Source organism: Cheilinus undulatus, linkage group 10 (assembly GCF_018320785.1).
Source record: "Cheilinus undulatus linkage group 10, ASM1832078v1, whole genome shotgun sequence".
In the NCBI taxonomy this organism is placed as follows: domain Eukaryota; kingdom Metazoa; phylum Chordata; class Actinopteri; order Labriformes; family Labridae; genus Cheilinus; species Cheilinus undulatus.
This window is the reverse complement of record NC_054874.1, coordinates 10,124,403-10,138,345: the sequence shown is the minus strand read 5'-3', so window position 1 is coordinate 10,138,345 and position 13,943 is coordinate 10,124,403. Positions and strand designations below refer to the sequence as shown.

General features: G+C 42.8%; 2 protein-coding genes across 5 annotated transcripts in view; one reads left to right on the top strand and one right to left on the bottom strand.

Annotated features, from left to right (window-relative positions):
* The window catches only part of macrod1 (mono-ADP ribosylhydrolase 1), a 255,308-nt gene that overhangs the window by 195,537 nt on the left and 45,828 nt on the right, over positions 1-13,943 (bottom strand). The gene's annotated exons all lie outside the window — the stretch shown is intronic.
* On the top strand, positions 4,151-11,548 carry flrt1b (fibronectin leucine rich transmembrane protein 1b). Its single transcript, XM_041797544.1, has 2 exons — positions 4,151-4,495; positions 8,466-11,548. The coding sequence occupies exon 2, from the start codon at positions 8,490-8,492 to the stop codon at positions 10,686-10,688; it is 2,199 nt and encodes a 732-aa protein (XP_041653478.1). The 5' UTR covers positions 4,151-4,495; positions 8,466-8,489; the 3' UTR covers positions 10,689-11,548.

Below are 13,943 nucleotides of genomic sequence, written 5' to 3'. Positions count from 1 at the left end.
CTACAGCCAACAGGCTAAAAGCAAAGATACTGGATTATTTCAGGAGCTGGGCATGAGTCATGAAAGCAGTACCAAGGTAAAAGACTGCAGCAACACCAATCTTCATGAGCACAACAACAATGGCAATGCTCACTGGGCTAATCTGCGTTGTTCCAACCAGCACTGAATGACACTGTAAAGTCAAAGTGTCCCTCAACTTCTGATGAGGAGATCTTAAGCAGCACTGTTTGCTTTATTTGTCAAGACATGTGCTGAACAACAGCATAGATAACAACAGCTTCAGGCAGCTGCTTTGGTAGTGTGACTAACGCTGTGTAATCCTCACTTGTCTGTTCTTTACAGAAAGTGTTTTATGGGTGCGCAGATGGTCGAGTGGTTTAAAGCGCTACCCATGTATGCGAATGGCCCGGGTTAAAATCCGGCCTGTCGCCCTTTACCACATGTCTCTCCCCACTCTCTTCCCTGTTTCCGAGTCTATCCACTGTCCTTCCTCTATCCAATAAATGCATGAAAAGGCCCAAAAATAAATCTTTAAAAAAAGAGAAGTGTTCTATGCAGAAGTATATAATATAAACATTCTTACAAATTCAAGTATCATCATATTTTTTGTATCGTGGCCTCTGTATCATGATACATATAATATAAAAGCTAGGGGTGCACGATCGGGCCGATAATAATTGGGCCGATAACAGGAAATTATTACGTCATTCCGATAAGTCTGATATCATGACAACGAGCCCCAATTACATATATATTTTTGTCAGCACAGCAGTGCTGGTGTTTGTTTTCTTTCTCAAGAGTCTACACATTCCGAAACAGCAGGTGGCACCGCAGTACACGACCCGCTGTTAAGCACCGGAGAAGAAGAGGAAGCAGCCCCTGTGCTAAAATGCTAACAACACAGTAGCGTTATTCAGTATTTACAGGGAGGATAACATGACCGTGTGTGTAGAATTTGCCCTGCAAAGGTCGCAAAGGGTAGAAAGAAGTCCTCGACGAATCTTAGAAGTCACTTAGGAGTCATCATCCTAACAACGTTAAAACGAAGCGGTAGCAGCCACTAGCCTCAGCCGCAGGCACAGGCATTGAAAACTGCAGAAAGTTTGCCAGATCCAAAAGGCGCAACGGTATAATAACAAAATCAGTCTGACAGTCTCCTGATCCATCGCTACTTTCATAGACGTATACCTGCCTGCTCTGTTTGACGTGGTTTCATTCAGTCTGATCGATGTTAGGAACAGAAGTTTAGCCACAGACCACGGTGGACTTTACATTCTTTACCTATCTCTGATATGAGTTATGTCAGTGCATATTTTTAATCTTTATGTAAAACATCAGCTCGCTTTAATTCTGGCTTAAGCAGCAAAAAAAAAAAAAAAAAAAAAAAAAAAAAACCCAGACCCCCAAATATCTCCATTTGTTAAGCATAACAGCCTGTTATCATTTGGTTTTATGGGGGAAAACCTATGTCAGTTGTTTGTTTATGATGCACTTGGTACACAAATGTTTAACTAAAAAACGTTAACTATAATAACAGTTAGAAAGTCAGAATAGTTCTTTATTTTTTGAAAAACACGAGTGATATTAGTTAAAATTAGTTATAAATACCTTTGCTCACTACATATTAACCCCTTCTTACCCCCAGATGTGCATAAACACATCAAATAAACTTCTTTTGTTAAATCAACATTTGAAAAAAATATATTGGTAATTATCGGTTATCGGCCATCAGGAGTAAGAAATTATTGGTTATCAGTATCGGGTCAAAAAAATACTTGTCGTGCATCACTAATAAAAGCCTCTGTATCATGATACGTATTGTATAGGGGCCTCTGTATCGTGATACTTGTACCTTTGCCTTCTCTGTTTTGGAATGCCGTTTTTGTGTCAAATTAAAATATTTTACAGCCATGAGTATTTAGGTAGCTGGTAAGCTTGGCTCATGTTTTCAAAAATCTTGGTGTGACGATTTTGTGAAATGCCTATGAAGGATCTGAAGAACAAGTTTTACTCCTGGAACCAGGGCTGCTGAAGAAAATGGACAGGCACTGTTGAGCTCTATAGCTTTAACCTGAACATTTTGTGAGTCTTAAGAAAACAAGGCCTGCACGTCTGCTCTTTCTCTCCTTCAGCTGTACTTCGGCTGTTTTTCTATTAAGGAAATGGCGTCACAATGGTTGATCCCAAGTTAAAAAAAAAAAAAAAAAAAAAAACTTTTCTAATCATCCAGTCATTTTTGTTTTACACTCCTTTGGTATTCTACATTTGGCTTGCTGCACATTTAAATGTGTTTACTGTGCCACAAACTGGATAATTGTCTGGAGCTGTTTCATAAAAAGGCATTTATTTCACCACTTACTGTCTGACTTAACCTCACTCCAACCCTCTAACTACCTGACTTAACCACACACCCAGTTAAACACATTCCTTTCCATTATAGAAATCAAGTAAAAACACAATGCTGAGATAAACCAGACTCCGTCCTCCTCACTTTCAGATGTTTCTTGGGATAATTTCATTGCATTTTTAAATACCCTTCAAGGACAGATTCACACCCCAACATAAGCCGGTCGACCAACTTATTCTCGGCAGCAGCATGTGTCCTCTGAAAATGAAAATGAGGACGGCTTTATTTGTCTCTACTTGTGTTTAAGCAAACGGCATGATAATTTCCCAGTTGGCTATGTAGTCTAGTTACTGTGGGATGAAGCGAACAGACGAATGTGAGCAGCAGAGCAGTTAATGGCCTTGATGAATCTGTCTCTGTACACTCAGTGTGCCTGATGAAAACCTTATATTTCTAAAGCCAGCAGCCACTGGGGGGTTCGATTGTGCACACAAGATACGGGCACTTAGCGAGTGGTGGTTAATGAAAGCTCCGAAGCTTAGTGTGAAGAGAAAAAAAATAAAGAGTTACCTTAATGGGAGGTTCTGTCTCCGCTGGGAGCTTAGTGTCGCACATATGCAGTGTTGACCTTCAGGAAGTATTTTTAAGAGGTAGTTAATTCTAAAAGGTATAAATGTTCTGATGGGTATGATTATTAGGGCTATACCTTTGAAGCATTGAGCCAGTGTTGAAAATCTAAATAAACTCTTGGCACAGCTTGTAAAAGAAGCAGTAAATAGAGACAGAGGTTGCAAAACTTTCCTTTTATGCAGCACTTTAAAAGCAGCTTGTCTGTTCTAAAGACAGAGCATACTCTGAATATTTTTAATTAAGCTAGGAAGTTGAAGGTTGATTTAATGATGTGTCACACATTTTTGCATTCTCTAACACTGAATTCTGATAAAGTTTTCTACTATGAGAGCACTCATGAGCTCACCTAATGTATGAGGCGTACAGAAGCTTTGGTATACTCAAATACCTTGTGACACGTACTCGCTGCATCTCCATGAAGGTTTTAATGCTGTTCCTGTCCTCTGTCTCCTCTCAGGTTGCTGCTCGCTAACACTCGGCCAGCTGTCCCTCTGAAGCAAACGCCAGTCGGCTCTATGTTGAGAAAAAGGCAGACGGCAGCGGTCCATTTCGGCTAACCTGTGGGAGAACTTTTCACACAGAGCCTCGTGACTGGCCATCACGCGCTCTCAGCGAACTATATACAGCGCACACTGTCATCTTGCTTTGCTGCCTCTGAAGATAATCTGTGTGAACTGGAAAAGAAGCGATCAAACATTTAACAGAGGAGAGTGAAGCTGAAACTGAGAGGCTAGGAGAAAGGAGAAGAGAGGAATACTTCTCCCTCTGAACTAAACTTTCACAGCCAGCACCAGGCCAACCTGCCCATCACAGCCTCAAACGCACTCATTAACATGACTGAGGTGTCAAATTTATGCCGTATCAACACTCTAGAATAAAGGATTGCTTTTCCAGGTGCTGTTTTTGCTGATCTGTAGAGATATCAGTCTCTTTTTTCTTCGGCTTTAATTAAACAAATACAAAGTGAGTGTAGCACAGCGCGTAGCTACTTCTGAATGACCCACTGCTTGCACGAGTATCCAGGATTGCTTCTGACTTCGAAGAAGGACCCTTGAGCGCTCAACTATCTTCTGACTGTCTGCCCAACTGTAGCATTTGGGTGTGGAGGCTTGGTTTCAGAAATAGGCCTTTGGACGCTTGTTGAAGATGACTTGAGTTGGCAGGCCTAAAAGCCCCCTACCCCAGAGAGAGAAAGAGCTTGGCAGTAGGACACACACTGCGCACAAATGTGGGTGCCGAAGTTGCTTTGAGCCATGCTGGTGTTGCTTCTCGTGGAGCCCTGGAGTACAGGCTATCATCATCCCTATCATCATTCACCCAAGCTGAGGAAGATGCAACGGCCCCAAGGAGCCAGGCTGCACTTCTGAACGATTCAGAGAGGACTTGGAAAGTGTGCTAACACACAGAGATCTACAGCTACACCCTCAATCACACAGACACTCTTAGACTGCCCTCCACAAATCCTCGATACAGAGAAGACCAAGCTTGGACGGACCTGAAAAGGCAAAGACTGAGCAGGTTAGGAAGCCCATCCTAGAGCTTTGACTAATGCACACATGCTTTCTTTCTGTACTTACAATAGTCTCACAATTATTTCACTCTCGGCTGCATAATGGGGAAAAGAAGGAGGAATTCACACTATTTCTGAGGCTTTTATTTCAGATCATGACTGAAATGTTAAGGGGAAAAATGCCACAAAGAGAGGCAAGGACGAGGAGGCCGAGGCCTAGAGGGAGTATAATCAGAGAGGGGTAGCGGGTCTGCTGCATCTAAACAAAAAAGAAAAATCCCCATAGAAAAGAGAAGAGAGGACGTTCGGGAAGTAAGACAGCAGCAGAGCTGATTGATCCAATGTCAGTGTGTAGAAAATAAACTATGGAGCAGGGAGGTAATGATAAAAGAGGATTAGAAATAGATAGAGAGAAGGGAGGAGGACGGCTGCATGGACACTTCTGTAAACAATCCTGAGAGTGGATATAATGAAAATTCTGATGGGGAGGAGATGAAGGTGGGCGAATGATGGGGGTAGCTAGATGGTGTGAAAGAAAGAGAGAAGTGAGAATGGAGAGGCGTATAAGAAAGAAAGGGCCAGGGAAGAGGTAAAAGAGCACAGACAGAAAATCTAAGGATCTTTAAGAGGGCATGTCAATAGAAACCTTGAACAGACAGACGTCTCGCACACTGCAGGGCTCCAAAAAAATGATTATTTGTTGCACCAACATGATGTTGCGAGCAGAGCTGCTCTTCATCAGACCGTCTGTTATTTGTTAGTCTCTTCTTCAGCTCAGCACCTGCCCACCTGGTTTGGATGTGCGTGTAGACTGTTTTTCAAAAGAAAACCTTGGCAGTAATGCAAAGACACAGACAAGTCCACACCAAGAAGTGTTAATTTAGTAGACAAACACTGTGCCTAAAAATGCTGACAAGACTTAGATAAAAACAGATATTTGGTGGAAAAAACTCTTGACAAAAAGTAAGTTTCAGATTCACCAAGAAGACTAAAATATTAGTGCTGGACTGTTGGATATGATATTTCTCCATTGTATATTCAGTTAGTAAAAACACAAGGAGAGATTGGTTAGAGAGCATTCACGCAATGTCAGGATTTTCTTCAGTATGTTCTAAGGTAGGGCTGGGCAATAAACTGATCGAATCGATAAATCGGCTTTTTGGAAAATTTAGAGTCTGAAAATTAAAAATTGAGATTTTCTGTTAAACTTCACTGCAGTAATACTAAAAGTTCAAGCTACAAGCGACAAAAAACACTGATGTCTGTAATGTAAGAAACACAAAAAAATAAATATTTTCCATATATAACATCTAAATTGGATTTCCTTTAATGGGATATTCCCAGCCTGAATATGGTTATAAAGAGCAAATTTATAGTCTACTAATAGTATCCCCGAAGGATCAACAGTACATTTTCAAGAAACACACATTGTTTTAAGTTCAAATGTGTGCTTTATCAGCTGTTCTTAATTTGCCCTGATTGCTGTTATTTATATTTGTTGGTGTCTGTTCTGGGATTACCAAAGCCCTTCCACGAGTCTACATGAAACAGCGCACGTTCCTGTCTACAAGGAAAGCCTGAGGCAGGGAGAGAAGCAGCAAAAAACCCAGAGCATAGCAGGCATTAATGACAACAGAATTCCACTGATTAAGTCAGAGCCGGAATAAAAGAGGAGCTGGGGTGGAGGAGGGATGCAAAAAGCAGTTTTCAGAGGGAGCAGCAAAGCCAAGCAAGGCTAGAGCAGTTTAAATGAGGCATCATGATTGCGATTAGCCAATAGTGTGCTTAGAGTGATTCAGCTGGCCATCAGCTGATAGGAGCTTGCATGAGATCAGCTGATCTCAATAATATGTGTGCACTACATTCCATGGCCTGAAGTAACGCTGAACACTAAGTTTAAGAATGGTCAAATTCCCTTATCACGGTGGTTCTTTTCTTATCCTTACTCACCCTTCCTTCACCCTGTTACGTTTTTCAACAAGGTAAGGAAAAGTGGAAAAGACTCAGGAAGTTTTTTTTTTACTTTTCAAACTGACCCTATGACTAAGAGTAAATTCAAAATAGCCGCCAAAATCACAACAAAGATGATATTTATACAAAGATGGCAGGGAAAGTGTGGTATCAAAGCTATGCTAGTTGATATTCATGAAGCTTTCCCTACAAAGTTTTTGCTTCTATCTTGACACTTTCTTTTTCAGGGCATACGTTCCTGTCCCTTGTATGCTAGGAATGCTTGAGAAAAGTCAAAATTACACTAAAAATACCAACAATAATGGTAAAGTCTATGCTGAAAAGAGTGGCTCACATTCTTTCCCATCCCTACACATCAAATGAAGCCTGTGTGGAGCTGGCTGAGACAGCAGCTGGATGCTGTTGATCTATTTCACACACAGGCATGTAAAGGTAAAGAAATGAAGCTATTTTTATGCCTATCGTACAAAAAATAAACAATGCCAAGCCTTTCTTTTTGCAGCAAACTCCGCTGATACTGACTGGAGTCTTCGCTGCCAGGAACTCATTTCCTCTCTCCTCCTCTGACTGACTGTCCAACTCTCCATCTGTCTCCCCCCCCACCCTCCCCTTCCTCACCCCTACTCCCTCAGCCTCTTCTATTGTTGCCATCTCTTGTTTGCTTTGCATGGATTTTGACTGCAGCCAAGGGGCAATTTTGCATCTAGCACTGAGTTCACATACAAATACACATACTCACCAACACATACATGCGTGCACAGAAGGGGGCAAGGAAAAAAACACTTGCCTTTAGAGGATTTGTTTATCAAATGTGCTGTCAAATCATGTCAGGCATTTCACATCAGGGCACATTTTCCAGCCCCTGGCTAACCAAAAGAAAGCAGTCAAACGAGTACACCACAGTGTAATTTCTACAACTTTCCCAACTGTATATTATCCGCCTTCTATAAATAGTGTGCTGTGAATGTGCGCGCACTGAGATCATTTTATCTAAATTGTAAATTCATGTTACTGATGTCGGTGTCAGGAATCTGCAAAGAGACAAGTCATAAAACAGCTAGCGAGCTAGGAGTGTATTAATGTTGCAGAAAAATGCTTCTCTGTTGAACATTTCGCTCCAACATTTCAGGGGATTTCAGGACCACTTTGCTGAATAATTTATAGAAATTTCACGAACAATAACAAGCAAGAGAAAACATGCATTATACATGTCAGCGTGTTCCGGGGCTGTGTTCTGTATGTGAATGCTTCCCGTTTAGTTTGTTTACTTATTAGTGAGTGGATTCCTGTGTGTGTGTTTTGGTCATAACCTCCAACAGATGTCTGGTGGTTCTAGTTGCACAGCAGGGATCATGTGAAATTTGTTTTCTGCTTCTTTTACCTTTTACTCTCCATGTGAATTCTCTTTGCCGTTTCCTCAGGGGTTAGATGTAGTGTGGTCACAACAAGTTCACCACTTTGTTGTCCTCAGAGCGATCAGAAGCGCTGTCAGCAATTAATCTGATTCTCTTCCCCCGATCTCTCCTCCATTTTAGTTTCATGTCACTCACTCCATCTCACTTAATCTCCCTGGAAAAAAATCTTTCTCCCTCATTTTCCCTCCCCGCAACTGTCACTGTCCAATTTTCTCCATCTCTGTCATCCCTTTTTGCTTTCTCTGATTCTTGTAATCTTCCTCTACAGCTCTCTCCTCCCTTCATCGCGCTTTCTGCTTCTAAATGTCCGTTTTTCTTCTGCTTGGTTGCTCTGACCCATAAAATACTGAACGGCCCCTCTAAAGGATGTCTGACTGTTTAATAACCACATCTTTCTCACTTTAGACCTAAAAATCTAACTTTTAACAGAAGGAATGAAACGCAGCTCTCTTAGAGCAATCAGTTAACTGTGTAGTTTGCCCTCAAGCCTTTCTACATTTTCTTTTAAATCTTATGAATAATTTCTGGGATGTTTTTCAAAGTAATGATTTTTGCCTTATTTTAATCTAGTTTCCCATTTTTTCTCTTTCAGTCAGGAGTTGTGTACCACACCAACATGGCAGCTGAAAGTCTTGCTGAGCTCCGTGACTGGCTCTTCCTGCTTCTTCTTTGCCTCACTTTACTGGCTGAAGTGCTGGAACTGGCAGCAGCGGCGATTGCGATGGAGACCGGCGAGGGAGATGAGGGTATTATCTGTCCCTCTGTGTGCCGCTGCGATGAGGGTTTCGTCTACTGCAACGACCGTGGCCTCAGCATAATACCTCCTCTGCCGTTAATGGCGGCCATCCTCTACTTGCAGAGCAATCGGCTGAGTAACGCTGGGCTACCCCCCTCACTGGAACGCAGTACTTCTATACGAGTAATATACCTGTATGCAAACCAGCTGGATGAATTCCCTGTACACCTCCCGCCTTCGTTAAGGGAACTTCATTTGCAGGATAATAACATACGAACGTTACCGAGATCAGCTCTGGCCAAGTTACCGCTACTAGAACGATTACACCTGGATGATAACTCAATATCAACAGTTAGCATCCAGGAGCGAGCTTTTTCAGGGACTCCACGGCTCAGACTGTTGTTTCTGTCTCGGAACCACCTGTCGAGCATCCCTGCAGGCTTGCCAGCATCATTGGAGGAGTTGAGATTAGACGACAACAGAATCAGCACCATCCCCACGCATGCTTTCCGTGGGCTTTCCTCCCTGCGACGCCTGGTCCTCGATGGAAACCTGTTGGCCAACACACGGATTGCAGATGACACCTTTTCCCGTCTAGCAAATCTGACTGAGCTCTCACTGGTCAGGAATGCGCTGCAGTCCCCACCAGCTAACCTTCCTTCAGCTCACCTTGTGCGACTTCATTTACAAGACAACGGAATGACCCACATACCTCGAGGGGCCCTGGATGGGATGCGGAGGCTGCAGAAGCTAGATCTGTCAGGAAACAATCTGACCAGCCTTCCACGAGGACTTCTAAAGGACACTGAAAGCCTGGAGCTGCTACTGCTGCGGGGAAACCCCTGGTACTGTGGCTGCAACCTTCGCTGGCTCCACGCCTGGCTGCACAGCCGTGGGGCAGCAGTGACTGTTAGGGGTCTGACCTGCGTGGGTCCTGAGCCTGTAAGAGGCCAACTCCTGAGGGATCTGACCTCTCTGATGGAGCAGTGTGAAGGCCCCCCTGCAGGTCCCAGTACTGGAATGGGGATGAACCCAGTAGAAAAAGATGGAGGAGTAGAAGATGGTGTTGGAGGAGGCCAAGCAGTGGCTTCAGTCCCTCATGGTATCACCACCACCAGCTCCCTGTTGGTACCCACACAAGGTTCCCTCTTTACCCTGCGGGCTAAACGGCCAGGACTTGTTATGCCTCTGCCTCCAGGTGAAGGGGGACAGGTATCTGGAGAGGCCCTGGAGCTGACTGTAAAACCCCTCTCTTCGGACAGTGTACTAGTGAGCTGGTTGTGCCCACAGCCAGCACCCTCCTTCCGCCTATCATGGCTCAGGCTGGGTAGCAGTGCAGCGCTTGGTTCCATAACAGAAACTCTAGTACCTGGAGAGAGAAGGCAATACCTGCTTACCCAGCTCACCCCACGCTCCCATTACCTCATCTGCTTGCTGCCTCTCCGACAGGAGTCCTCCTTTGGGGGGTCCAGCATGGGTTCATCTCGAAGTGGTAGCATGGACACTGACAGTAAAGTCTCAACCCCAGCCTGTGCACAGATAGAGACTGGAGATGCCCTGGCCAGCTCAGGAGGGGACGGTTCAGACAGAGAGGGCCAGGACTCTGAACTAACAGCCCTGCCACTGGCGGGTATCATAGGGGGTGCCACAGCATTGGTTAGCCTGCTCTTAATCTTTGGCATCTTCTGCTGGTATGGACAGAGGGCAGGGTACATGTCCGGGGACTCCAGCTCGTTCAACAGGGGCAGAGGTGGAAAGCATTATGATGACTATGTAGAGTCAGGCACCAAGAAAGACACTTCTATCTTGGAGATCAGGGCCCCTCCAGCAGGGTTTCAGATGACAGCTATGGCCCATCAGCCCCTCCAGTCAAGGCTGGAGGACGTCACCTACATCCACACCATTTTCCCCTCCTCTTCTTCGTCCTCCCAAGCTAATGGGACCTACCGGAGCAGCCACGGAGCTGGCAGCCTCAATGGCACCATCCTCAGCCAAACCAGCCACCATCACGTCACTTACGGTACTAACCGTGGCTACAGAGAGGGCGGCATCCCCGACATAGATTACGCCTACACGTGATGATACAGGGACACATTCCCCAAGCCACAAATGCCAGGCGCCGTGATGAGCCAGTGGCTGGTGGTCATTTTGTCCTTGGTTTCCAAAGTACCCTCTGTGCCTCTGCTGGTTCAATTCTGATTGGTTTGCTAGGTAGAAAAGACTCAGCTATGTTGATTGGACTTTGCTATTGAGTGACAGATGTAACGGTCCTACTATACTTCTACTGTGTTCTACATTATACAGTAGACTCTTCTTTCAGCGCTTCATTATAAATGGTTACGTTTTCTCTTTTGGATATCTCAGTGTCTTTCAAACCTACTGTTCTCAGATCATAATAATACACAGTAACTTATTTGAGGTTGATATACTAGGCTTAGCTGATTTAGCAGGAGATATATTTATAATACGAGGAAAAGGCACTTGATGTGTATAGAGATAGCTCTCATATCTTCCTACCAACTGTAAGCTCTGTGCTGTGTAGATAAAAGGGATGACAGGGGAAGAAATCAATGGTTGTTATAACCCACAGATGACAATGCATCATGGTTGACATGAAAAGATGTGTTTCTATCCCCCTCCTCTCCCTCTAGTTTGCCCCCCTCCTTTTTAATTTTTTCCTCCTTTCCGCCTTTTTTTTTTGTGAGCCTCTTTCTTTTTATTTCTCTCGTCTTTTGTGGTGCCTTGAGCAGAGGACGACTTTGTTCTCGCCGAGGGAGCTGACAGCAGTGATAACAGTTCTGACAGAGACGGGAGACACAAACCACAGCATAGGGAGACTAATGAGAGGGGGAAAGAGAGCGAGAGAGTGGGGAGCTGATGGATAGATGGATAGATAGAACATAAAAGAAGACAGAGGGGGGAGAAAGAGCGAGAAAAAAGCGGGGCTGTTTTGGGGATGAGACAGGGAAAGAGGTGTGTTGGCTTAAGGCAGAGAGGGAAGACAGAAAAGAGAAGAAAGGAAGATAAGTGAAAGAAGGGCGTGTGACAAATTCAGTGGCAGGAGGCAAAAAAAGCAGACAAAAGAGAAAGAAGATGGGGAAGCGTGAAGGGTGAGGGCGGGGTACAGAAAAGAGGTGACAACTGAAATAATGTGGCATCATCCGAACAATGTCTCAAGTTTTACCCACGGTGTCTTCACCACTGAACTCAGCAAATACCGGAGTGATGGCAGACTCTTCTTTCCTGTGATTATGACTGTTCATATTTGGTTTAACCTAACAGTTTTTAGGGCAGATTACACCATATGTTTTTTGCATTTGCATCATAAGGTGGGTCCATTTCACCACCAAGTGTAATGAATCTTAGAAACATTTGTAGGACAAGAAGAGAGAGAGTGCAGCATGGCAAGACAATGCAGAACAAATAATTAGATAGAAAAGAGCCTGTATTAAAAATCGCCCTCTCAGAAAAATTACTGCGTGTACCCAATTTACACTGTGGTCTGGTCTCATTATTAAATTACCTTTGCAAATGAAGAGGAAGAAACCTAATCACACATCTTATTATAGTATCTCATTATCTCCTGGAGTCTGGTTAAACCTTGTTAATTGAAAATAAGTTTTAGCAGCTAATCATTTTTGGTTAAAAGTCTGAACAACTTTGGTCTGGGTAATCTTTCAGGAGTACATACATATATTTCAGTTCTGTAGAAGAAGTTGATGACACATCTGTGACTGAGTTTGTTTACGTAAGTGAACCTGAGTACATGACTGTCTTGATGACATTCCTGATGCATTTTAATGTGACACACCAGATAGACTGTTCCACATATTTGCATAACATAAGATATATTTCAATTCTGTTTCGGAAGGGTGGAACCCCTAAAGAAAACTCAGATGATCATTACAAGATCATTACAAGCCAATCAGAGCAACAAAACACATGACCGGAGGCTTGTACCACGACTGAAGAGTAAACTAAAGAACAGAAGCTCAGCAGACAGCTGATGTCATGTCAAAACTTACTGACAATGTATGATTCATCGCCATCAGTGAAGCAAAAAAAGCTTTTCCACCCAGAAATACTTTCAGTGCTGTTATGTTCAGTCCTGACAAAACTCATGCTATCTCCTCACTGGTCACCGTTGTTTACAGGCTTGCAGTCACCTCAACTAAACCACGCCCATAGCTACCACCTCTTTCTCCACAAATGACGCTGATTGGTCCAGAAACAAACAGACACAGAATTGGCCTACCAACCTGCTCTGCAAGGTTAAATGATGATAAGATGACCTTTATTTTAATTTTAAAACAAATACATTGAAAAAATCAAAAAGACTGTTGATTTAACACCTGATAAATGAAATCAGTAGGAATGCACATGACTAGATTTTGCTAGTATCCAATACGCAAATAAACGCTGTTTAGACCTAAATCCAAAGTCCTTAAAATAAGCTTTAATAGTTTAAAGACCGAGGATGAAAGACAGACTTAAGGTGATATAGGCTCTGCTAACTTATTCAAACACATGGATGCTATTAACAGCCAATATAGGCCTATATTTACAGCCAGTATAGGCTGACATTAACAGCCTATAAAGGCCAATATTTACAGCCTATATAGGCTGATATTAACAGCCTATATAGGCCTGTATTTACCAACAATATAGGCTGATATTAACAGCCTATATAGGCCTATATTTACTGCCAATATAGGCTGATATTAACAACCAATATGGCTGGTATTTACAGCTAATATAGGCCTATATTAACAGCCTAAATAGGCCAATATATAAAGCCTATATAGGCCAATATTTAAAGCTGATATAGGCCATAATTACAGCCTGTTTAGGCCAATATATACAGCCTGTATATGCTGATATCTCAGACAATTAAGTGAGGCCTATATTGGCTGGCAATATTGGCCATACTTACAGCATATATAGGCTGATTTTATATATATATATATATATATATATATATATATATATATATATATATAGCCAAAATAGGCTGATATTTCTAACCAACATAGGCCACACTTACAGCCTATATTGACTAATATAAACCAAAACACAGGCCTTCATTTACAACCTATATTGGCCAATATGTTGCAAATATATGCCAATATTTACTGTCAATATAGGCCAATTTCTACAGACAATATAGGCCTATATTGACAGACAATATAGGCCACAACTGCTGACAATATAGGCTGATATTTACAGTCAATATAGGCTGATATTCCTGGACAATATTGGCTGATAATATCTGCAGAAATGTTCATATCTGACGATACCAATATTTGACCTTTTAAGTGGAACTCTGCCGATACA

Coding starts and splice junctions, on each gene's coding strand:
- flrt1b (XM_041797544.1), top strand. CDS start 8,490: ATGGCAGCTGAAAGTCTTGCTGAGCTCCGTGACTGGCTCTTCCTGCTT.